The following is a 27,260-nucleotide window of genomic DNA, read 5'->3' as shown; positions in this document are numbered from 1 at the left end:
AAAATATATATTTAGTTGAGTTATTTAACTTTTTGCTACATAATTCCATATACCTGTCAGTCAAACGTTTGGACACACCCTCTCATTCAATATTTTTTTTCTTTTTACATTTTTTTTACACACAGAAGACACCAAATATATGAAGCAAGATATATGGAATTACGTAGCAAAGAAAAAATATCTTAAAATAACTCTACTAAATATTTTTTGACAAAGCTAAGGGTGGTCATTTTGTGGATTTGAATCTAAAATATTAGAGTTGGGGTTTTTTTTTGTTTTTGTTTTTTTTTACTTTTTGCTACTTAATTACTTAATTCCACATTTCTTGCTTCATATATGTGATATTTGATGTCTTCTGTGAATACAAGTAATAATAAACGGGAAAAAAGTATTGAATGAGTGTGTGTCCAAACTTGACTGGTGATATAAGTATCTCCAAGAAAGAAAAAAAAAAACACAACAGTGTCGTTGTGTGTTATGTCCATGCTGGAGGATGGGGGGGGGGGGGGGGGGGGTCTTAAGGGGTTTTATGGGTAAAGATGTAGGTCAAGAAGATAGAAGCACCAGATTGCTCGTTAAGTGCCCAACCAAGCAAAAGTGTATTGGAGTGTATGTTTTCTATGTGGCATCAGGCCGGCCATCTGCCCACCCTTTATTCATTCATTTAAACACACACAAAACAGATATTAGGGTCTCAAGTGCACATCAGTGTGTTGTTGTCCTAGAAGAAGCGCTAGCCAGATAGGTTAGCGCCACGTGAGTGAAAACGAGGCCTGCGATTGGTTGAGTCGGTAAGCTATAAACGCCACGCGCTTTCGAGATAGTTCAGAAGCAAAGTGGGAGCATAGGAAGGAAAAACAAAACAGAAGAAAACTGGATGTATTTTTATGAAGGAGGAAGACAAAAGGATGAACGAGACAAACATGGAGCCTACAGCTGAATGAATGTGAACAGTAAGTAAGTGATGTTTTATCATTTTATTTGATGAAGTTTCTGGTATTTTGTTTTAAATGTAAACAAACAAATGAACACTTCTGCAGAAAATTGATTTCAAGTGAATGAGGAAGGAAGCCCAAAAGTGATAAAGATCTGTACCAGTGACTGCAAGGAGTTTAAAAATGACTGCAATATTCTTGTGTGTGTGTGTGTGTGTATATATATGTGTATATGTATGTGTATGTATATATATATATATATATATATATATATATATATATATATATATATATATATATATATATATATATATATATATTATTTATTGTGTAGGAAAAGGAGCAGGAGAGTCTGTGGATCACTGTAAAGGCAGGTGTGTTGAATGACTGGGAGAACCCCAACAAACCTTTAATGAGAAAGTCTGAGAAACACTGCACAAAAATACAACAGCAGACAATCTCAATGTACATGGTCTTCCTTCTCATTTTCAGATTTTGAGCTTTAATCAGCAAAAACCTAAGACTTGAGGGACCTAACCCTTTTCAACCAAAGTGTCTCTACCAAAGTGTCTACAAACCAAACCGAGACCCAAACACAACCAAAGTCCAGACTTCTTGATTTATCTCCTGAAATATTCCTGCAAAGATGAAGATGGAGAGCGGTGCCACAGACATCAGCAGCTGGAGCGAGATGGATTTCGCTCAGAACTGCACCTACATTGTCCCAGACCAAAACTCAGAGCCGAATTTCAGCCTCCCCAAAGCCATGACGTCCATACCCAGAAACCTCACCTTTCAGTACGGAGACGACAACGAGGTAAGAGGCAGTTTACACGTTCAAATCAAACTCAAGTTGGTAAAATTCATGTTTTTGTAATGGCATGGCTGACTTTTTCCTTACTACTACAACGCATTGGAGACGTATTGATTTTGATACTCGTTACTTAAAAAACTAAAGATAAACGCATTGAAATTTATACAAAATAATCTAAATTCAGTGAAATTTTCTATAGTAAACGTTTGCAAATCTTTGAAAGGAAAAATCGTTTACTGTTCTCCCATAATTCACATTGTTACTGCAGTCTCAGGACTTCTAGGGCAAATTTATTTAAGTAAGGAGACACTGTTGTTTTAGATCATATTGTTGACATAAAAAATGAATATGCATATGTTTGTAAATGTTCATTCAATAAAAACGTCAATAAAAAGTGGAGGTTCTACCAAATTTACAAGAAAATATGATTACCGTAATACATAGCATATGAAGTTTTTGAGAACTTTTTGGCTTAGTCTGGCTTAAAATCAATACATCAAAGTTGTATTAACCCCCAAAATTGTCTCTGCTATGATGTTTAATTGTTCAGTTGAAACCCCCACTGGCTTCTGTTTTATAAAGCTGTGACTACGATTTGTGCTTTGTGCTTTTCTTGCTAAAACTGTCTCACTAAAGTTGTATTCAGATCAGTGTGTTGGCAGTATGTTGGCAGTGAGTCACATTGCTATGCTTACTCACACATGTTTTACTCACTGTAATTCAAGTGAATATTTAAATTGCATAAGTTGCATAACTTTCTGTTGGACCATCTGCATCACTGGGGGGTGCCTCAAACAAAGGAATAGCTGACTGTTGGATTTCAGCTGCTTTGGCCCTCCTCCATTTAAGTACATTAATACAGACACACATCTGAAGGTCATTAGGGGCTGTTTTAAATCTAATAACAACTTTACGATGGCAGTTTAGTCCATTAAAATCCTTTTTGGCTACTGCAGATCAAACTAGGACATTGGTTAAAATTCCATACACAATCACAATTTCACAATCCCTATCTATAAATAATACGTATAAACAATATTTATCCCTGAATATCCAAAATCAGTTTAATTCTTTGTACATGGGGCGACAGTAGCGCTATGTAAAAATGTGACTATTTACCATTTTACCAATTATATTACTGATTTCCATATACAGTGTTCCCTGTTTAAATCATACACACACATATCACTCACATCAAGTTGTATTACTCCAAAATGATGAAAAATTGTTGCTTTAATCATATTTGAGTTAGATGCAGTTAGCTGAATTATTTTGCACACTTTTCTCTGTCTAAATCTTTGGATAAATGATATTTGTTTTTTAAATAACGTCCAAAATCAGTATATTTCTTAAGCTGATAGGAACTTGGGTAGTTGTAGTAACAAACATAGGCTTTGTTAATTTAATTCCCAGTAAGTTCCATCAGTTCTTGGAAAAAAAACATGTGTCAGTCTCAAATGAATATTTACTGGAATGATAAAAAAAATTAATTAAAATAAAATACCTCAATGACTCAATGAGCATCAATAAAAAAAGGCTTTTATATGTATTTAAGTTGCATAATCTGCGTCTTAATTTGGGTCTATGTTTAATCACTTGAATTCATTTGAAGAATCATTAGAAAAATCATTCTGCTGCTGTGTGTAACTGGATGCACGGTTAGTCATGTTAGTCATTCTCACACTGGAAGAACAATACATTTCCTCCATGTCTAAACCGAAACTGTATTGGGTTTAAATGATAGTGAAATTGAAAAGGTTTGCATTGTTTGAGAATACCTATGTAATGAGATAAAACTATAATGTACTGATATTTACAACAAGCAGGGCGGTAAATTTAAAGGACAAAAATTAAAAGACTTGATTGATGTATTAAGTAGTACTGTGTGTAAGAGCAGTTAGTGTAAAGCAATGACATTTGTTCCTTAAGCAGATATTCATATAAAACTCTACCTCCACAATATAATAGTAAAGGCTGTAGGTATTTGTTTTACATAAGAAAAAGTCTAATTGAAAATGTAGACCGATTACAACAGAGAAAATACATTTTATTTTATTACATTTTATTATATTACATGATTTATTTATTTATTTATTTTCAGCCGGATAGCAACAAGTAATGTTTCGTGCACATATTGAGCAGTTTTTAAAATGAGGAACCAGGAACGATGTCACACTCACTTGTTGTCGTCTTTGATGCTTGTGCGGTTCACTTCAGTTAAATCTTCCTCTTTTCTTTTGACGGATGACACTTTCAACTGCACTTCCTCATTTTTAGTTTGGTCGTAGTCCCTCTTTCTCTGCATCACTGACGGCAACTTGGCTTTCCTTTCTCTATTTTGTGTTTGCGATTGCAAAATGAAAATGACATCCGAAAAAAGTACTGGTTTGAATGCACAGGGCTCATTAGAGCAGCGTTGTGTTACTGTAATCTGCCGTGCATGACCACAATTTGCTTTGCTTTGTTTTCCAGTAATTTGGTTTGAATAGTTTCAATCTAAAAATGTCAATCTCTGTGAACAGAAACTGGGAATTCACTGATATATAAAGTATTACCAAGATGTCTCTCATTATTTATATGTAGGTGTGCAACAAGGTTCAATGTTAGGCCTGTTACCATTTCATATTTTCACTGAATTAAAGAGTGATTTGTTGCATTTTCTAGCATGTCCCCAAACTTGAGACTAAAGTAGATTTGGCTACATACCACATACTGCATCAAAACCAGAACTAGACCTGGACCAAAGCAGGACAAGAAGAGAACTAAACCAGGTCTACAACACAACTAAACTGGGACCAAACCAAGACAAGTGAATTTAAGTGCAAATTGTTGGCATTCTCTAGGCTAGTCAAGTCACCAAATTTAAGGTTAAGTTAGGTCAAAGTCAGGACTAAACCAAGACTAGGCCAGGATTTTTGGCTGCCCACCCCATCAAAACCAGAACTAAACTTGAATAACTAGTTCAAAAAAACACTGGGCAGGAGAAGTAGAGTACCTAGCTGGAGGATTAAAATTGAATTGTACATTACTTTAACATAATTTTCATGGCATTTCTACCTTAAAGCATGGCAAGTAAGGCAAGGGTATAGCGGGGGCAGAAGGGGCAGAAGGGGCAGAGGGGGCGTCAGGGGCACGTGGCAGATGGGGCATTAGTAACGGGTGCCAGAAGAGGGGGCCACATGGCTAGATAGGAGCATTGGGGTGGAGTTAATATGGTAAGCAAAGAGGGACATATTGTGTAAGGAGTGTGTGGGAGGATTTAGGCTTGTACCCTCAGATTAACTTTCGTCAAAGAGGCAAACAGAAGGCATCAGGTTTCAGGCAAATGATACAGTATTAGTACAGAATCTACTAGTACTACTACAAATACTGCTACAAACACTACTTCTTTCTGATTACTGATGCCATGCCAGGATAGTTTTTTTATTTCTTGTTGTGAGATACAGTACCAGTGCTAATACTTTTACTTCAATTACTATTCAGTTATGGCTTCACATACATTGAGTTTGACTTGATCGAAATGCAAAAATTGAATGGAAAGAATGAGACATCATTCTTCATTAAGATGCTTTTCTGAGATTTATAACAAATATTGTCAGTACTACGGTTAATACTACTGCAACCACTACTATTGCTACTACTATTAATACTACTAGTTGTAGTTTCATACTTTAACTTACATATTCAAATTCAAATGTGCAAAGTACTTCATTGCACTTCATTTAAAAGAGTTAACTATTACAAAAAAATGTTAAAGCTTACTATTACTACTACTACTACTACTACTGCTACTCTGTGTCATACTTCTACTTATATTTCAGTTTGATTAAGTTTGACTAGCATGTGCAGTGGGGCAGCTCCACAAAGGAACGCTCATTTACCTAGTTTTTCCTTATGCCCCCACCCGTTTACCCATTTACCCCTTTACCCCACCCTTGTACCCCCCTCCTCTCTATTAACCCCTATAATAAACCGTTTAAGCAGCATTTATTATTTACGCTCTGTCGATGAAACATAAAAAAATCTCAGGGCCCACGGCTGCTGCGCACAACGCTTCAGTTACACATAGCTTTGGTATATTTGACCCAACCTCTGTTTTTGCCCCAGCGCAGACCACATTCACTTTCACAGTCTATTGTTTCCATTCAGGTGCTGCACTTGGCTAAACACATAGTTATTACTGTTTTTATATTCTAGATTGAAATGATGACATACTCCCAGGTGGGGGGCGCGATACATTGTAGTGGATTACATTGTACTTTAAGACATTTCCAAAATGGTAAATTCACAAATGTTGAAGTTGATTATTTCAGTTAGTGACTGGACCAGTGACTCACTTTATATCAACAGAAATCCACATCTGAAACAATATACGTTTTAGCTACTCCCCATAAGTGTTGTACTGTACAGCAGGGTTTGTACACAGAGTTATTCAAAGTGCTTTACAGAATAAAAAAGACATTTAAACCACAATACAAGCAAATAAAAACATAAATAGTCATATAAATATAAAATACAGTTGAATGAAAATTACTACAATTTTAATTTCAACTCTCCCAAATGTACGGTTAGTATATTTAAATGGCAACAGCACAGTAAGAGTATTACTACTACTACTACTACTACTACTACTACTACTACTACTACTACTACTACTACTACTACTACTACTACTATTACTGCTACTAGTACTTTTACTAATGATTATATTGGAACAGAAGTAGCCTACAGAGTTATACAGATGAAAAAATAATAAAATATAAGTAGTAGTCATAGCAGTAGTATCAGCTGTATAGTAGTAGTAGTAGTAGTAGTAGTAGCAGCAGCAGTAGGAGTAGTAGTAGTAGTAGTAGTAGTAGTAACCATAATTATTGTGATATACATTGAATCCTGTCTTTTCTTGCATCTTTAAGAAACAATGTAATTTTCAGTGTATATTTCCTCAGGTTTGACTCAGACTTGTCTCACATCCTGTACATTTACGCTCAGGTGCAGTGGGCGAGTGAGTGTGACATTCAAACGGCATGACTACACTTGTATTTGAAAATTTCGTTGTACAAAAAAACAGGAAGTTTTGGGCTGTCTGTTCCTCGGAATTGTGCAGGTAGTCATTTTAAATATGAGGCAGCTGTCAGTATATCCATCCAGGCTTTATGTCACAAGATTTCATAAATACATGCTACTATCAGGTATGACTTTATTTCAACATCACGCCTCTGTCCTGTCATTCTGTGATGTGTTTATTTATTTTTTTAACTTTCATTTTTTTCCCCAAGAACTTGTCTGCCAGTGGCGTAACAGGCGTAGGTTGTGAAATGTTCCTACTTTCCATCGAAACTGCCAAACTACTACACTTGATTAATGGACCTTATCCAACCCACTATAATCTATATACTGAGACTGTAACTTACTTATATAAAATGTAGATAAACATATAAATAAAATAAAATATATAAATTACATTAAAATGAAAAAAAAAAAGTGTGTATATTATAATTGTGTATAGTTTAGCCATAGGAATGTTTTTAAAGTTGATTTTAAAATGTTAATGTTTCTCCAAGAGGCAGTTTACATTTATTTGCAGTTTGTGCACGTTTTAGGTTTTCCCGGAAGAATTTTTGCCATTCTAAACATGTTAATTGCTATGAAAACGGGCCGAACTTTTGATCATTCTAACACCCATGGATATTGGTTGCGTTTAGTTCAAATAAAGGTTCTCTTGTCTTGTCTAACCTTATATTTTTACAATCACGCTCAGTTTCACGTAGAATTATTTATATTTCCTTGTTTTTGTCGGCTCAGGTGTGCGATGGGGATAGTCTGGGAGGTCAGATGTCAGTGGAGTAGGGCAGAGAAAGTATAGATTTGGATTAGCTGTTTTTAGAAACTGGGTCAACCGCATCCTGAGTTCGTCTGGGTCAGTGGGACGATGCCAAGGAGCAAAACGTAAACATCAGATTACGCTCAGCTCCTTCATAGCTGCTTTAAATAGATGCTAGAGATACAGCAAGGGTCTGAACAGGAGGTAACTTAGATAGTACTGTGACATTTTATGAAACTACTTCTACTACCGATGATGTAGATTAGCAGTCTCGCTTCTGTCAGTCTGTCCCAGGGCAGCTATGGCTTCAGTAGTAATATATGAGTGAATGGGCGAGTTGTTCCTTGATCTAAAGTGCTCTGAGTGTCTTGATATAAAAACGTGACCACATACTCCCCTCCTCTTGTGTGTTACAGGTGACAGGTGTGTTCAGTAAAGAGTACATTCCTATGGGCACACGGTTCGGACCTCTGCAGGGGCAAATCTACACCAAAGACACTGTCCCAAAGCACGCCAACCGCAAGTACTTCTGGAGGGTACGTACAGATCACACATATTAACTCAACTTCAATCCAACATGAAAATTAGACTTACATTTACTTTTAATTAAATAAAGTACAGACATATTGCCAAAGTAGATCTTAGGGTCATTTAATTATAAAGCGTTTTTACCATCCACAAACCAGGAAGTAATGCTGGTGCACTGTTAGCATGCTAGTTGTTGTTGTTGTTGTTGTTAGCATTACCCTGAAGACAAAACTCTGAACTCTGAAAGATGTGCAAAGTTTTTGAGATGATAAAAATCAGGTCTTTTCTTTTCTGATGGAGGTAGTGAGGGGGGCATATAACCTGTTTCCATGGAGATATTATAGCTGTGCCCCGAAATGTTCCACAGTATGGCATTATGCTTCCTATAGATTTTTATCCATTATGTCAGTTTTTATTACTGAACGATACATTGAAAATCATACATTCTTACTATGAGCTGGGTCACCTCTGCACAGATCTGATTTGTAATTTGGCTTGGTAGCGTAATCTGCTTGTTTTATGTAGATAGGTTTAATGCCATACTGTGGGACATTCCTAGCAAATCAATAACCTTTCCACGGGAACAAACAGATGGTTAGTTAACTCAAACAAAAGAAAAGTTCCACAATGCCCCTTTAAAGAGTGGATTTGCATTCTGAGAGATGAGTCTACTTGGAGTTTCCTGTAGTTCCACATGATGCCAGTAAGGCTTTGCAGAAGTTTCATAACAATAAGAGCCAGTTTTTTTCCCCTCTGATTTGTATTTAAAAACCTCCATATGTTGACCTTATAACTGCATTGGCTCATGGGAAGTGGCATGCGTACACGACTTCCTTTATTGAAAAACTACAAACACGTCTGCAGTGCGTCACTGAAGAAATGGGCTGGTTCACACTGAGAAGAGGGCTTTTGCTCAAATGTTTTATTTTTTTTATTTTTGGGGAAGTGCAGATTCACTCTCACACAATCGTCACAACTTCAACAGACGGAAGCCGACGCAAACGCAACCAGGAAACATCCATTGTTCAACTGTAATATGCAGACGAGGATGTGTGACACAGATACTACTAATGCTAATTCTACTACTGCTACAGATGGTCGTCTCTGTGGTAACTGGCAGACCATCCACCAGAAAAATTCCATAGTGCACCTTTAATACTGTGTCATATTGTACAGCATAACTTGAAGTAAGATAAAAGAAAATTGTAGATCAGCTACTACTATTACTACTACTATTACTACTATTATTAATATTACTTACACTACAGTTGCAACTACTATAAGTAGTGCTATTACTACTACTTCTACAACTACTGCTATTTCTACTTCTACAACTACTACTATTGCTACTGCCACTAATACTACTATTGGTACTTGACTGACCTCCATGTTATTTACTACTACTATTAATATTACTTACCCTACAGCTGTAACTACTATAACTAGTGCTGTTACTACTACTACTATTACTAATACTAATACTAGTACTTGACTGACCTTCACATTTTTTCTGTAGCCACACGCACAAAGGAAAACTCCATTGTTTCCATGTCATTCATCTCAAGGAGAACCTGTATGACTCTAAACTGCAGTATTAATCCCACTGGAGACGAACACAATAGTTTTACTTGGAGTTTTCAGTCTGGTATGTGCTGGCCTGTGCCTATGAGGTCACTCCTGTCTGTGCCATTTTAATTACATGTGTTTCCCACTCAAGTACGTGGCAACTTTCTTCCCAATAGTTTAAAAACATGTTCCAAAGTTCCAAAGAATGGCATTAAAGGGATCTTCCGAGTCTTTCTCATGTACTAAAGTAATATTTGGTTTGCCCCAGTACAGTTGTATTGCAAAAGCAGCTGTTATGGTATCTGAAAGTTGTGAAAAGTGCCTGTAAACTCATCATGGTGAGTAATTAGGATGTTCAGAATGCATAAGGTAAGTGAGGGAAAACTATGGACCACATCAAACTGTTTAAAATGAACTAGTTCTGTTTTAACTAAAAATCAGGTACAGCGCTTTTAAATGTACGTATTTTTATTATTCAAAAGTACACTTATAAATATGCATTCTTACACTGAGCGGTCTTGCCTCTGCGCAGATCTGACCTGTCATTTGCTTTTCTTCTTGGAGTTTGAGAAGTTTAATGAACATTCTAGTCCAAGCATTAACATCTCCATGGAAACGAGCAGGTGGTGGACCCTCAAAATGATCAATATACAAAAATATACTTACAGCTGCTTCTCAAAATGTGACAGTGGTACAGTCTGTAAGCGACGCCTTCTGTGTAGAGGGTCACCAGTTCAATCCTCAGAGACTCTTAAACCCCTATTACCCAGCGATAGTAACGTGCGACATGGAAGGGCATCCTGTTTAAGTCCATATTACGTTGCGACTGGTTTGCTGTGTCAAGGATTGTAAGCAAATCTTTGGTTTCATGTGACTAAAATGTGACTAAAATGTAAAAAGCCTGTTCCCGGATTTGAAGTGTGGTGATGTAAAGGTCATTCTCTGAACTGTGTATTGTGAAGACCTCCGGGAAATACACCTCCTACAATCAAGTCTAATGCAAAATAGTAGTTTCAACTGGTCAATTGTCAAGAATTCGAAGTCAGGAGGTCTTTATATAGATATTTATGCCTTATTTTAATGTTATTTTCATGTATTAAATGCTCTGTACATGGTTTTTATCATTTTAAAAACAGAAGTAGTTTTCAAACGCAGTGGTCCAGAGTTATTCCTCACTTACCTTATGTGTTCTGGGAATCGCACTTTCTGATCTTTAGACAATTAAATGCTTAATAATTATATTCAAACAGCACACAGTAGACTTATTTTTCAAGAGCTGCTTGATACGATAGACGGAGACAACATCTGCTCAAATACGACAGTGTCATAAGGTGTCTGCTTTTATATGAAAGCTAAAATGCCACTTTAAATGTTATTCTTGTCAGATAATATCCCTCAAAATAAGAAGAAAATACATTTAAACAAATTATATAACTAAGGTCTATAAGTAAATGCATTTAAACCAAAATACTACTACTACTACTGCAACTACTACTACTACTACAGAGAGACATTGTTAATTATGCCACATAAATAATGTGTCTAAAGTGGGACTAAACCAGGACTAAGCCAGGACTAAACCAGGACTAAACTAGGACTAAACCAGGACTAAACCAGGACTAAACTAGGACTAAACCAGGACTAAACCAGAACATGTATGAACCCATTTTATAAGATTAGGATAAAGATAATCGTCCATAGTTTGTGAAAGTTAAACTGCCATGTAAAGATCATGGCTCATTAACACAGTAATATTCCTGGAAGAGGTCTAAACCTGGACTATACAAGGATTAAACCAGGACCAAACCAGGTCTGAACCAGGATGCATGTGAAAGCTGATCAGTTTCCATAGTTTATTGTTAAAATTCAACTGCCGTACACAAATGTGACGATGACTCAGTTTGGAACGTGTCCATGCTCACACACCTTTGAAATTGGACATGAGCCAAAAGCACGTCACTGCTCTACTGCCATGTAATCCAAGTGTAGTCGCACTTTCACTATTACGCCAATCACACGGTCGCTTTGAACCACAGATTACAGGAAATTCAAAGGAACCGGAAGGAAGGGAAAAATCCCACTTTGGGAATTCACTGGGTGCCCACAGAACCGCTCCAGGCTGAACTGAGCAGAACTGAAACAAAAGAGGGTTATGGGGTATTACTGTAGGTGTGAGGCTATTCAAGTTCATGGGAAAATACATGTATAAAATCACTCTTAGGGCTGTGAAGTAAATAAAAAATCAAAATGAAATCAATATGGTATAGTTTGGGTCTTTTTCACAGTAAAAATGTGTTTGTGGAGTTTCAGAGTGTACATTTGAATCATGTTAAATGGCAAGAGCAGAAAGCATTTTTGGTGATATAAAGGTGCATTGTGTAACTTTTCTGCTGTGGTCACAAAGATGTAATATTCCTGTAATTTTCCACAGTGTGGCATTAAAGTTAAATGTATCTATATCCATGGATAATACTACCATGCCAAGTTACAAATCAGATTGAACCCAGCTTACACCTAAGAACACATGTTTTTCAAGGTACTTTTGATTCAAACAAAATCAGTATTTGAATTAAGGCGAAATAAATAAGTTTAATGTCATCCTGTGGAACATTCCAGGCATAGCAATGACATCTCCATGGAGACGAGCAGCAGTTGGCTTAAGATGAGGTATATTCAAAAAGTCTGCTTATGTACATTATTATAAACAGCCATATTTATGTAATTACAATAAATAAACAAACAACAACAACAACAACAACAACAACAACAACAAATAATAATAATAATAATAATAATAATAATAATAATAATAATAATAATAATAATAATAATAATAATAATAATAATAATAATAATAATAATAATAATAACAATAATAATAATATAGTCAAAAATAAATTATTACGTCATAAAAAAAACATTTTCCAGCATATCTAAAGAGTTTGTATGATGTAATGTGATATTTGGTTGCTCAGTTGTGCTCACTTTGAGGAAGAAGGGGGAGGGGCCTACAGAGCTGTTGTAAAACTTTGGCCCGCCCCTTTTCAGACTACTCAAATACAACATGACAACACACGCTGCACCTCACAACACACTGCACTGACACAAGGATCAACAGAACAGAAGAGAAAGAGAAACAGAGAAACAGAGAGGAGTAAACCAGAGGATTGTACATGGCAGAGGTGACTACATGGACTTACAATGGATTTTAAGGACTTTAATTTTTCAAGCAAGATTTTATATTTCAAATTTTCAGTTTTTTTTATTTTTTTATGTCATTTTATAGAATACTGTTAAAAACTACATTTCTAGATATTACGTATTTTTCATAACATTGCAAGCCTGTAAAAGTAATTTATTACATTTTATTATTATTATTATTATTATTATTATTGTTAACTTGATTTTTATTATGCTTTCTGAACTTGTAGCCAACAGTGATCAGGGGGAAGAGTGGTCTGTTTTTAAAAATCATTTACTTCTCAGTTTGATATTTCTGCAATATTATGTTTATTATCTCCCATTTGAGCTAAATCTAAATCACTTTTTGGTTAATACATATATTTGTATATTCAGTAAATTCCAAAAGTGCCTTGAGAGCATTTATAGCAAAACATGTATTAATCTCCTTAGAAAAAATTTAAAATAATTTTGCACTTCTGAATTTTTTTTTCCATTTTTTTTTTCAATCAAACCATTTTATTTTATTACATATGTATTTTTGTCCTAACCTTTCCATTCCTCTGTACAGATCTACAGTGGGGGGCAGCTGCAGCACTTCATCGATGGTTACGATGTCCAGAGGAGTAACTGGATGCGTTTCGTAAATCCGGCTCGATCCGGTTCGGAGCAGAACCTCGTCGCCTGTCAAAACGGACGTGACGTGTTCTTCTACACACTGCGCCCCCTAGAACCCAACCAGGAACTGCTCGTGTGGTACAGCCCCGAGTTTTCCCAACGCCTGTGCGGAGGCCAGCAAGACCCCAAAAACAGTGAGTCCTGACCTTATCTATACATATATTCATGGGTTTCATAGCTTCTTTACATGTGACATTTTGAGGACTTTTCCCCCTTTCTAACATAATATTTGGGTTTAAATTGTTAATCGCTATGGCAACCGTCCTAATGAGCCCTTGCATCGATTGCCAATCACTGTAATTACATAGAGATGAAGTTTTCCTCTACTAATGTGTCTAAAGATTGAAACACTTCCCTCGTTTTTATACCTGTGGGTTTCAGAACTATATAAAGTTGTTGCCATAGCGATGAACATCTTCACAATCTTCAAAATTGATTCAAATAACAGGAAGTGGGCACCCCTGAATAGTTTTTTTTTTTTGTTTTAACTTCTGCTGAGACACTACAGGCAAGGTGGGTGAAGTGTCTTGCCCAACGACACAACAGCAGTATGTACAAAGTAGGAGCAGGGATCAAACCACCAACTCTTGTCTTCTTTGCAATTCTTAACTGACTATTATGGAGCTGTTTGTGAAATGAAAACGACATAAATAAATGTATTATGTTTTATATTATTTTATCTTTGATCAGTATAATTAAGGTCTGAACTTGGACTAAACCAGGACTAAAACAGGACTAAACCAGGACTAAACCAGGACTAAAACAGGACTAAACCAGGACTAAACCAGGACTAAACCAGGACTAAACCAAGTCTAAATCAGAACTATGTAGGTAGGCAGAAAATCATAGCATTGTGTTGAGATATAGTTGGAGATTCTTCAGTTGGAACAGCTCAAAAAAAAAACAAAAAAAAAAAAAAAAATCTTAAAAAAATTGTAATCTAAATGATATGAAATAAAATTAAATACAGCATAATAAAAATACATTATTGACTTTTTTTACGAGCAGCTTGGAACCAGTCTAACCTATTTATAGACTGACTCACACCTTAATGGCAGCACTGTACTTTTACTTGCATTTCCGTCTGCTTTATCTTTGTTTGAGTCACACTCCTAACAGCTGTGCTCCACCACCACCAGCTCCAACCAGGCACTAAACACATTCATAAAGAGGCCAAAGATCGCCATGCTCAAGTCATTATTTCAGTTTGATATTTTCTGAGTTAGTCGTGTGTCATGTTTGATAATGTTTATCTGTGGAATTATGAACACAGTATTTGTTCCTATGTTGTGTTATCAGCAGCCAACATGATAAAACCTATAAAACTCTTATCATGTACAGCAACTATTGTAGCTATTATATATTTAGCTAGTCAAATTAACACAACATTTAAAATCTTTTCTAACACTGTACATTTTCTAAGCTGTATACTTATAAATAATGATTTGGAGCAACAGTGGTGCAGTGGGTTAAGAGTTTGCCCGTCAACTGAAGGGTAACTGGTTCTAGCCTAACCCCATAGCCTAACCGTAGTATTATTGTGTCATTGAGCAAGACGCTTCACAGATACAGCCACTAATGCAGTCGTTAATGTAGCTAAATGTGAGCGGAAGGGCATCTGATGTAGAAATAGAAACCTTCACTATCACAACATCTGTTCTATCAATCTTTATTTGAGTTATATTTTAGGTCATATATTCAAAGTTAAAACTGAAATTAAAGTTGACAAAGCGCTATATGCTACTACTACTACTACTACTACTACTACTACTACTACTACTACTACTACTACTACTACCACAGTTCTTTCAACATTACCTGTCATTTTTTGCTCTTACTTTGACGTCTCAGTCTCACTCATCGATACTGTTTAAACTGAGGGATGGGGGAAACCTGCCGGTCAAAGTACTTCTATGACTAAGCATTTGAAGTAGTTACTGCGTTGTCATTCCCATCATTCCCATGTGACGCATTTAAAGGTCATGATTCACCAGTGAGAGGAATCTTTAGGTTTGAAGATGGCGTTACTCTGCAGGTTTTAGACTAATTAAAACACAAGTCCGGACATGTTCCAGACGCCTTTGTGTAGTTCAGAGAATCAGGAAACATGACAACAAACACTTTTACTGGAATAATAATACACATTTATTTATAGACATGCTGCAAAACAATAACGCATTTAATATGTAATTAAATGCGTAAGAAAAAAAACACACCAAATCTCTATGGGAAATTACTGAATATCACAAATGAATTATATATTTTTTTATTTTATATTTTTTATACATTTTATATATTTTTATTATTTTTGTATTTTTTTGTATTTTATGTTTTTTATTATTATTTTTAATGTATTCTTTTTTTATTTATTTTGTTAACTTAATTTTAGTTATTGTTTTTTTTTTGTTTTTTTTTTTTTTTCTGAGTGTACCTTAAAAACATACTTACTAGTCCAAATACTTCTGACTAAGCTTAAATTCCAGTTTGAGAATCCGACCTACACTTGCACATTTTAAAGCAGCACTATGTAACTTTTCAGGTAATATGTCTTCCACCTGCTTGTTTCTATGGAAATATGCAAACCATCCATCTCCATGGAGACAAGCAGGTGACGCCACCTGTACATGTAGCTATCCCACTGTCCACCACAGTGCGTTTTCAGACCCGCTGACGCACAAACAGTGAGAAAAATAAGTTACCTAGAAATACATTGAACTGAGCTTCATGAAAAAAAACCACGAAAACAGAAGTGAAATTGAGTGATGAACAACTGCTGGTATCAGAGCTAACTCCCACGCGCCTCATTACAACAATACCATATGCTTTAACTGTTACCGTAATTGAAAAATCTGATGTAATAAGATCCAAACGAAAGTAATACCGTCATTTACCATCAGAGGGAGTGTGGTCCGTAGGAGGAGGAGGCGGAGGTTTTTGAATGACAACGTGAAACTAAAAATGTCTACTCATGCTTGTCCCAGCAGAAAGTTTGAGGAGTAGTTCATCACTGTCCATATTCTGCTTAACTGATTATTTAGAGCTGCATGATGACATCGTTTTAAGTAACAACGTTGTATTAGCATTAGCATCTTAGTACATTTATAGAGATGAAATGACTAAATAAAACAAAAGTAAGTTCCAGGTTTTAGATCAATTTAAAACAGCTTTTATGTTAGTTTATGTCACTGTAGACGATATTATATTGAGAATTCTTGTTAACCTCTTTTGACGTTTGATAAGTAAAGAGTTGTACCTTGATTATAAGTCAAAATAATGTGTTAAAAAAGTGAAAAACAGAACTAGTTCAGTTTAACAGTTTGCAGAGGTCCAAAGTTATTCCTCACTGACCTTATGCATTCAGAACATCCTAATTACTCACCACAATGGGTTTATAAGCACTTTTCACAACCGAAGCGGAGTTTTGTTTTGATTGTTAAGAAAGGAATGTTGGCAAAAAATTATGCAGTTAAGCCATTTACTCAAGTTACACAATATACATTTTTAGCTTTTTACAATGTTCATTTACTTAATTTTAATGTTTTTGTTTTGCAGAATGCACTGATGAAGACATCGAACCAGAAAATACCAAACAGTACCTACCTCAAAGAGTGTGGCCCCAGGACCAAACCAAAGACCAGCTCAAGGAAGAATTCGAAGAGGAGAAAATCGACGTTGAAATCTTAGAACGGGACACTCCTCCGGACACTCCTGACGATCAAGTGATGGACTTCAGCAAAAAGGAGGAGAGAGAAGAGAGGGACGAGGAACGAGAGGTCATACCACCCCCCAAACGAGAACAACAAGACCCCGGCCATGTTTTGAATCAACAATACTTAACAGACAGCACTCCAATCCCGCCAAGAACCTTCCCCCTACATCTGCACGGACTCTACGGACACAGAGAGGGACTGGTCAATTCATATCCCATTTATCCGCAGTCAAGACCTCTGCAGCCAGCTTACCATCTACTTCCTCCATATGGCCCCCACTACCAACGCCTACTTCTACCTTCTTACTCCCCTCCTTTCCCTGGGATGCTACCTTCAAGAACCCCTCTACGATACGGCAACTATTTAGGCACAGATGGGCTACCGTACCCGCCGATTGCCACACCCAATTTGGTCACAATGCCATATTCGTCCTCGCCGCAAGGAGGGTTGAAAGAGCTGACGGCAAACGTGTCGCCCCCTAGAGGTGCACCAGCGACCCCGGAGTTGTCGCCAATCCCCAAATCAAACTCACAGCACATCCAGTCTCCAGAGCAGGCTTCCATGAATTGTGAAGAAGCGATGAATTTGAGCCTAGCGTCTGCCAAATCTAACCCAGGACCGAGGAACGGACCTGGGCATCGATCGCTGCCGTACCCTCTTAAAAAACAAAACGGGAAAATCAAATATGAATGTAACGTCTGCATGAAGACTTTCGGGCAGCTGTCCAATCTCAAGGTAAAGACGAAACTATTTTAATTGAAGTTTGTGAAATGTACTGATTATGCAAAAAAAAATCTGGTTAGTGTGTGGGTTATGTTAGCTAACAAGAGAACATTTTATTCTCAAAGTCAAATTCTTAGTAAGAAGACAAATTAATAAGGATTTGAGCAAGTTTGACCAACTGTGATCATGCTGACGTCAGTATCTGTTAGAGATGCTTTAGACCTGGGTTAGACCTGGTTTAGTCTTGGTTTACTCCTGGTTTAATCCTGATTTAATCTTGGGTTAGTCCTCGGTTAGACCTGGTTCAGTCCTGGTTTAGTCCTGGGGAAGACTTGGTTTACTGTTGGTTTCAAACAGGTTTTGTAACATCCTAATCTTCATTGGTCAGTTGCTTTAGTCCTGGTTAGACCTGGTTTAGACTTGGGTTAGTACTTGGTTTTGTCCTGGTTTCAAGCAGGTTTTGTTAAGTCCTGATCTCCATTGGTCAGTACAGTATCCATCACAGTTGCTTTAGTCCTGGTTTAGTCCTGGGTTAGACCTGGTTTAGTTCGTACAAAGACTATAAATATTGACCCTGATCACTTGTATTAGTGACAACATGTTATATTTATCTGACTACATCTCAAAATCAACATATTAACCTCAGATTTCCCCTGTTTAATCAGTTAAACACTACACGCCAGTTTCATATGTTGATGTTTGATGAAAACTACCAAAATTAAACAAATAATTTTATATTTTTCAGGTCCATCTCAGAGTGCACAGTGGGGAACGACCTTTCCAATGTAACTTATGTAAAAAGAGCTTCACTCAACTCGCCCACCTCCAAAAACATCATCTGGTCCATACAGGGGAAAAACCACATGAATGCCAGGTATGTACTGTCGGAGTAGTAGTAGTAGTAGTTGCCATACATAAGTTTTCAGATTGAGAGTTTGTAGTTGTAGTTTGGACTTATACTTAGAAGGGATGAACAGTGATGGTACACAGGACAGCGAGTACATGGTGCAGAGGAGGGAGCGAGAGTAAGTATATGGAGAAAGAGCAGAGACAGAAGAGAAAGCCAGAAGGAACACCCAAAATAACTTTATTCTTAGTCTAAGTTGAATCAGACTTACCGACTATTGACCCGCCTGTTTTCCCATAACAAAACTATAGAAGTCTTTGTTTTTTTTAGCGCGTGTGACACACATAGGTGTAAGAACAGGTACCTCCCAGTTCTATCAATAGCTCCTTAAAGCTAAACTAATACGGGCTTTGTTACAAGATGACATTGCCGTTTGAAAGTCACGAAACTACTCACTCCTATTTGTTTTGATTTGAGCTCATACAGAAAAGTATTTTGTTTGAGTGAGTGTACTTTAATTCCATGGTTCAGTATGTCATCAGTGTTTCTCAAACTGTGGTTCGCTGACTCCTTCTGGTTAATCTTGGAGAGTTTTGCAGTTTTGGGGAGTGATTTTTTACATCTTTCTTCCAACTGCTTACGCCATGGATTAGTCCTATTTAAGACCTCTTTTTTAGTCCTGTTATAGACCTGGTTTAGATCTGTTGGTATTCAGAAAGGCCTCTACTAACTTAACTAAGCTGCTCCTTGCACATTTTTGCATTCAAAGTAGTATGTAAAAGGGGCTAGCTAAATATTAATGCTAATTGCTAAATCATTGTGGAAGTTGCTAACTCTAGTTTTGTTTTGTCTGTTTCAGGTTTGCCATAAGCGTTTTAGCAGCACCAGCAACTTAAAAACCCACCTACGTCTGCATTCTGGAGAAAAACCATACCAATGCAAACTGTGCAACACCAAATTCACTCAATACATCCACCTGAAACTCCACCGACGCCTCCACAGTGGCAGAGATCGCCCTTACCGCTGCCAGATCTGCGCCATTGCATTTTTCCATCGCTTCTCCCTCAAAATCCACCAACGCAGCTGCTGTCCGGCTAGCTCAAACGCTCCGGTTAACGTTAGTGTGAAGGAGATGGTAGAACGGTTCGACGCTAGCCAGGAAGCCGACACGCTAACCGAAACAGCAACCGCGCCACAAGTGGAGGAGGCTGTGGAAAGATGGTTAGCTCGTACGCTAGAAGGGGAGGGCAAGGAAGACCAGAAAGAGGCTACGATGCTAATGAAAACGTTAGCATCTGTGCTGAATTCGCCAATGGGGCAGTCCGTTGTAGCGTCATCACACCACACACCTATAATGGGCTATCAGGAGCGGGCTAGCGTCGTGCACCTCCATAAAAGGCCAACTGTTGTAAAGACTGAAGCACAATGAAAAATGTAGCATTGCTAATGGACTTGTTGCTAGCATTTGTTGCTAACAAACTGTCGCCAAATATGAAGTGGTTTCCGATGAAGGAACACAAGTCAAGTTAACCAAAACAAGAGCGTTCCAAAGTATAGGCCATAGACTTAGCATTATTAATATAGATACACAAAAACACAACATTACAACTAGGCATCAGATTGACAACTGGTTTCAAGAACAAATTGTGATTGGCACCTGTCCATCATTCTCTATAGTCCATAGTTGATGGTCTTGGCCAATATTTTTTTTTTTTTTACTTTTAACCAAAATTGAACAACAAAAATATCCAAAACTGTGAATTGTAATGTAACTCAGGTAGTGTTTGCTTTTTGTGCTTTAATTTATTATTTTTATATTATTATTATTAATTCATCTTTTGCATTATGTAGTTTAGTTTGTTTATTATTATTTTGTTGAACTCAGGACCATCTGGTAGTGTACTGTTTGTATTTTGTCTTTATGGTGTTTGAAAAATGATATTTAAAATATACTGTATTTTATTTATTTATTAAAAAAAAAAACGAACAAAACAGAATTTCACTGCAGCATTTGCCAAATCGAATTGAGTGCGTGAATAACACGTGAATGTTTATAACGGTCACATATGGAATGAATGTAATTTATGTTTTTGGCCATTTCTACAAGTATTACATAGAATTAATGACCTTAAATGTGTTAACTTGAAATTGAATTATGGATTTTTCTCTAGATTTTCACCAATGGAACAAGTCAGATTATGAAAAAAAAATGTTGAAAGAAAACAAAACACATATTTATATTTTTTTTCAAATGAGTGAAATTCTACTCAAAATCAACCCCAAATTTTCATTCTATTTTAATTTATTTCTATTCAAAATCACAGCTCACCCACTTGATGAGATATGCACTGACAACTTCTATGTTTTCCTTTCATTTTTTACTTTGTATTTATTAAACTTTAGCTTAACCAAACTAAAGCTGCATTACATCTTTCTAGCTTCTTGTTAGCATAATTTCATATACATGCTAATAGCAACTAGCTCTCAGGAAATAATGGGAGCCATTTTGAAGACTTTTGATTTACAGTTTTGTAGATTTTTCAATGTTGTTTGTCCTTTTTTTTGTCATTGTAGTTTATTTTTTGAGATTGTTGAGATTGTTTATATGTGAGAGATATTTTCACTATACTTTTATATTTGATGTAGCATATTAATAAAGATACGGTTTCTATAATATTGGTGACTGCTTTGGTCTGATTTTTCACATCACAATATTCTCTAGGCCAATCATATTTAACCAATACTTACATGTATCTCTATGGTGGAATGTTCAGCAGTTACCATGGTGACACAATGCACACATTAGCAAACAGGGACATATTTTTTTCAAGATTGTCTCAAGAAAAAAATACAAAAATGATTCAAAGAGCACAATTATAGGAGCCTGTCATCAATCCGAGTGTTCATGATCCTGTTTAGGAGTTTCAACAAAAATGTGGGAGTGACTGTTGGCTAATGCTAGCTAGCTTGTGACTGTAATGCTATTTGAGAGGGACTTGTTTAACAACACAAATCAGCTCACCCTTTGGAGTTCCAGCTAACTCAGATTGTGTTAAAACAAAGCTCAAATTAAAATCTAACTTGAGTAACAGAGCTTCAGACAGAGCAGAGCCTACAGTTAGCATCATAGCCCCAGGAAATGTAGAGGCCATCAGCTGCAAAGTATCAATACAGATGGAGGCAGTTACAAATAATCTTTACATTCAAGACACAGCGAAGCTTTTTATTTATTTTAAAATAGATGTTTCATTAGTTACTATGAAAATAAATAAAAGAGGTTCACAATTATTATCCAAATAAATACCAACAATATTGATGTAGTGTTCAGCTTTTGATGCCCCCTAGTGGTTGATGGGGCTCTATGCGTCTGTCTCACGCTCCATCCAAAGCAAAGGGAAAGGAAAAGCTCTTGATATAGTGGTCATCTCTGGTCCTGCCCTCACCTATGGTCCTGGTTTAGTCCTGGTTGAGTCCAGGTTTAGTCCTGGTTTAGTCCTGGTTTAGATCTCTGGTCCTGCCCTCACCTATGGTCCTGGTTTAGTCCTGGTTGAGTCCAGGTTTAGTCCTGGTTTAGTCCTGGTTTAGATCTCTGGTCCTGCCCTCACCTATGGTCCTGGTTTAGTCCTGGTTGAGTCCAGGTTTAGTCCTGGTTTAGATCTCTGGTCCTGCCCTCACCTATGGTCATGAGCTTTGGGTAATGACTGAAAGGACAAAATGGTGGATACAAGCGTTTAAATGAGTTTCTTCTGCAGGGTGGCTGGGCGCTCCCTTAGAGATAGAGTGACGAGCTCAGTCACACGGGAGGAGCTTGGAGTAGAGCCGCTGCTCCTCCATGCGGAGCATCTGTTCTGGATGCATCCTGGGGAGCTATTCATGTCCCACCAGGAGGAGGCCCCAGATAAGTGGATGAATATGGATGGATGGAACATTTATAAAATTATAATTTAAAAAAACAAACAAAGCATATGTAATAATGGTGGTTTAGCAGATTTGAACCAGAATGACTTAAATTACTTTGTGACAGACACACAGCCAACCTGCAGAGCAAACAGGCATCAAAAATAAAGTTGAGAAAATTAAAAATAAAATGTCAGTGTCATAGTAAAAATGAAGTAAATCTGTTTTTGCCCTTCAGCAGGAGGGCCCTTTTTACTAAAATGTCATCCATCCATCCATTTTCTTCCGCTTATCCAGGGCTGGGTTGCGGGGGCAGCAGTCTGAGCATGGACTCCCAGACTTCCCCCACCCCAGACATGTCCTCCAGCTCCTCTGGTGGGACCCCAAGGTGTTCTCAGGCCAGCCGAGAGACATAATCTTCTAGATAAAAAAACAAACCATTTTCACCACTGTCCAATACTCCAAAAACACCATTTACTCAGCCTGGATAACATGATCAAATACTCTAATCTCTGCCTAATCTATAAAATCATTCAGTCTATCATGTCCACCACTCAGTCAGTTTATCTCCATCAGAACCACCAGCTATAGTAGAACTAGAGGAGCAGCACGAGGAGACATCATCCCCCAGCTTTTTCTGTTCGTGCTGCCTCAGGCTGGAACCTCACACCCACAACCATCATATCCGCTAACACTTACTGCACCTTTAAAATACAGTTAAAACAATGGCTAACTGCAAACCAGATCTGTGAACATTGACTTTATCTGCTGTCGCTGCCCCCTGCTGGCCTCTTGCCCTGTATCTGTGTGCGATTGTCGTGTGTGTATGTATGTGCTTTCTTTGTGAGTGGTGGTGTGTAGTTGAATGATTGTTGTGAGTCTGCCATCTTATGTAATAGTGTATATATTTCTCGACTGTTTTCTATGTATTTGTAACCCTTAAATTTTGTTTTCACCAGTCTCTGGAGGCTGTGGATATGCCGGGTTACAGTTAGATATAGTATGTGTTATCTTCTTCTTGCTGTTTCCCTTGCTACCCAAAAACAAACACGGCAGGACAGTGCACCGCTCAACTGTTTTTTTATTCAGCAACTCTCAATTTTTCCCCAACTTAACATGTGCGCGCCCTAATGCGCGTTCCTTGGTGCGCTCCCCAAAATGAGCTGTACCGAAACAAAACAATAGGAACCAAAATTATTATTAAGTAAATGTACCTTACCCAACATAAAATAATAAATAAATATGAATTATTAATAAAATAAATACAAGGCAATAAACAAAATACTAATGTCCCCAAATTAATGTTAATACATAAAATAACATACATCAAATAAATGAAAGGTTACATATTTATTGTATTGTAATTTTTACTCTTGTTTTTAGATGGACAGCATCTGCTGTCTGCTTTGGCTAATTCTGGCATATTTACAGAAATGTCGATTAATATGCACTGTCCCTGAAATAAATAAATAAATAAATAAATAATCCCTCCAGCGTGTCCTGGAGCAGCGGCTCTACTCCGAGCTCCTCCCGTGTGACCGAGCTCCTCACCCTATCCCTAAGGGTGCGCCCGGCCACTCTGCGGAGGAAGCCCATTTCAGCCGCTTGTATCCGCGATCTTGTCCTTTCGGTCATTACCCAGAGCTCATGACCATAGGTGAGGGTAGGAACGTAGATTGACCGGTAAATCGAGAGCTTCGCCTTCCGGCTCAGCTCCTTCTTCACCACAACGGACCGATACAGCGACCGCATCACTGCAGACGCTGCACCGATCTGCCTGTCAATCTCACGCTAGATCGTCCCTCACTGGTGAACAAGACCCCGAGGTCAAGAACCATGGCCTCGGATTTGGAGGAGCTGATTCTCATCCCAGCCGCTTCACACTCGACTGAAGACAAAAAGGATCCTGTGTGAAGCTGCCTATTTATAGAAATAGACGTCACGTTAGAATTTCAAACATGTGAACGTTTATATTTATATTTATAAATATTAGATATTAGAGAGTAAACTGACCTTAAAGTGCTCTAAAGAGAGTCCCCCCCCCCCCCCCCCCCCACACACACACACACCAGTGTACACAGACACAATGTCAGCATTTATCTGTGGGAGCTGGAATCACACTAGCAACCAACCTGTGTGTCAGTGGATCTGACCTCTCGGCCAATGATGTTAATGTCAAGAGCGGGATTCAAACAGTCAACCTTCAGATCAGAGGGCAACAGCTCTACCAAATAAGCCATGTTTATGTTGAGCCAAACCAAAAATAATATCAGTTTTAAAATTATCTACTTAAATATTAAAGTTAAATGAACGTAAGGCGCGGTTTATTCCACTATTAACGTTGAACCCACGCGTGACGCGCATGTTCAGACCACTGGCGCCACCTGCAGTAAAAAGTGTGTAAATACAAGCTGATAAAGGAAACACACTGTGGCTGCAGTGTGCACAGTATCCAGCAGGGGTCTCTAGTAAGTTGTTTATACTGATTGAAAAGGCCTAGCTGCAAGAACCATACCTGTTATAAATTGGGGCTCTCAAAAAAGTCGAAAATCAGATACTAATCGATACTAAAACTAGTATTGAAACTGGATACTCATTTTTGGCAAGTATCAATTCTAAAAAGTCCCATTGACAGGATAGAAATGAAACTTTCCTGAATATCTTTAGAATGATGTTGAGCTGTATCTTTCACAAGTATAAGACACATAGACTAGTATACACCCATGGAGCACTATGAACCTACTGGACACTGTAGGGATCACACAGATATAAGGACACATGGGATGAGAAAACAAAGTACTACCACAGTATATTGTCTAAAGAAAGAGTGTTTTTATCATCATCGTGGTATTGGCATCAGTATTCAGTATTGAGTCTATTTCATAGTATCAAAATTGAGTTTGAAATTTTAGTATTGTGACAGCACTAATTACAATCACTACTGCCAGCAGAAGTATGCATGTAAAATACCTCTCAGAGTAAAGTTACTAGTTATTAATGCAGTTTTAGAAGTATTTGTGCCTGATAAGACTATATGTTTGTGGCACAGACAAGAGCAGAGACACCAGTGGAGTAGGACTATTCCACAGCACAGACTTCAAATAAAACTAATCACATGGCTAGAACTGTACTAGTACTTTAAAATCTACTAAAAAATACAGTTACCTCATAAATCTACTCGAGTACAGTAATGTGAGTGTATGTAAATTTTTTACCTAATTTCCACCGCTGTCTCCGGGTTACAAAATATTGTCAACATAATGTTTTATATGGACTTACATATTTATTTGTTTTGTTTGCTTTTGTGTTTGTGTTGTATTTTAAACACCCATGAGAAAGAGAGTGGGCTCACATTGGGTTCCCCTGTATAAATAAATATAGATATAATAAATAAAAAAATAAAAAATAATAAATCTCAGAGGTGGGTAGAGTAAGTAAAAATGTACTTAAGCAAGAGAAATCACTCAAGTAAGTATTTAAGTATTTGGAAAACCAGTGGTGGAACATAACAAAGTAAAAGTAGTAAAGTACTGTGCAGATACCTAAAATTCTACTTAAGTACATTTTAAAGTGAGTACTTTTTACTTTTACTTCACTACATTTGAGAGCAATGTATTGATTCAGTTGTTTCTGTTGATCCAAATTCAGCACAAATCTTTATCAAAATAACTGTTTTCTCAAAATCTGCACGGAATACTTTACTTTTTACTCTTTAAGTACATTTTTTAGAACTTTAATACTTTTTTTTACTTTTTACTTAAGTAGATTTTTTCATGTGACACTATTACTTTTATTATTTTTTGTTGCCTCTGTATCTGTACTTTTACTTAATTAAGAAAATTGAGTGTTTCTTCCAACACTGGGGTAAAGTACTACTCAAAATGATCCAAACTAAATTATATCTGAAGGAGCTGCAAGAAACACAAATGTTCAAATCATTTCACTTCACTTTAGACTCACTCACAGTGGGAAGAGGAACCTCAACTTTAACTCGAGTAAGAGCACTGTTACACTGTACAATATACTACTTGAGTAAAAGTACTGTTACTTCACACATGCAAATATTATTCAAGTAAAAGTATGACGCTAGAAAAGTACTCTGAAAAGTTACTCAAGTACTCAAGTACTCTGAAAAGTTACTCAAGTAAATGTAACTGAGGACCCCTTGGATGTGAGTATTTAGTTACTTTCCATCCCAGTCTCTCTCTCTCTCTCTCTCTCTCTCTCTCTCTCTCTCTCTCTCTCTCTCTCTATATATATATATATATATATATATATATATATATATATATATATATATATATAAATATATATATATATATATATATATATATATACATACATACATACACACATATATACACACACACACACAAATCTAAACAGAAATGACATTGAAACCACAAATAAAAGGCCTCTTACGTTCCAAAAGCCTAAACCTAATCATTATCTAATTATGTGTTAATTATGCTGCACTTTCACTGTGTAGCACGTGAAGGGGGCGTGTCCATGAGTTTGACCCACCTGGCTCATCATTTGTCGCTGCTCCTCCGGCTCTTCT

The 27,260-nt window shown here is 37.0% G+C and overlaps 1 protein-coding gene across 2 annotated transcripts; it reads left to right on the top strand.

Moving 5' to 3' along the window:
* Positions 1-1,566: 1,566 nt before the first annotated feature.
* Positions 1,567-21,416, top strand: prdm1b (PR domain containing 1b, with ZNF domain). Of its 2 annotated transcripts, XM_033975882.2 has the most exons (6): positions 1,567-1,752; positions 7,987-8,106; positions 13,416-13,656; positions 17,075-17,967; positions 18,701-18,829; positions 19,662-20,529. In XM_033975882.2, the coding sequence occupies exons 1-6, from the start codon at positions 1,582-1,584 to the stop codon at positions 20,229-20,231; spliced, it is 2,124 nt and encodes a 707-aa protein (XP_033831773.1). In that variant the 5' UTR covers positions 1,567-1,581; the 3' UTR covers positions 20,232-20,529. The 2 variants fall into 2 exon arrangements, with proteins under 2 accessions (XP_033831773.1, XP_033831774.1); XM_033975883.2 differs by lacking the exons at positions 1,567-1,752; positions 7,987-8,106 and adding an exon at positions 12,760-12,846 and having other exon boundaries at positions 19,662-21,416.
* The last annotated feature ends 5,844 nt before the right edge of the window (positions 21,417-27,260 follow it).

Source organism: Periophthalmus magnuspinnatus, chromosome 11 (assembly GCF_009829125.3).
Source record: "Periophthalmus magnuspinnatus isolate fPerMag1 chromosome 11, fPerMag1.2.pri, whole genome shotgun sequence".
NCBI classification, from domain to species: domain Eukaryota; kingdom Metazoa; phylum Chordata; class Actinopteri; order Gobiiformes; family Gobiidae; genus Periophthalmus; species Periophthalmus magnuspinnatus.
Note: the sequence above shows the minus strand (reverse complement) of the source record. Positions and strands in the feature narration are given on the sequence as shown.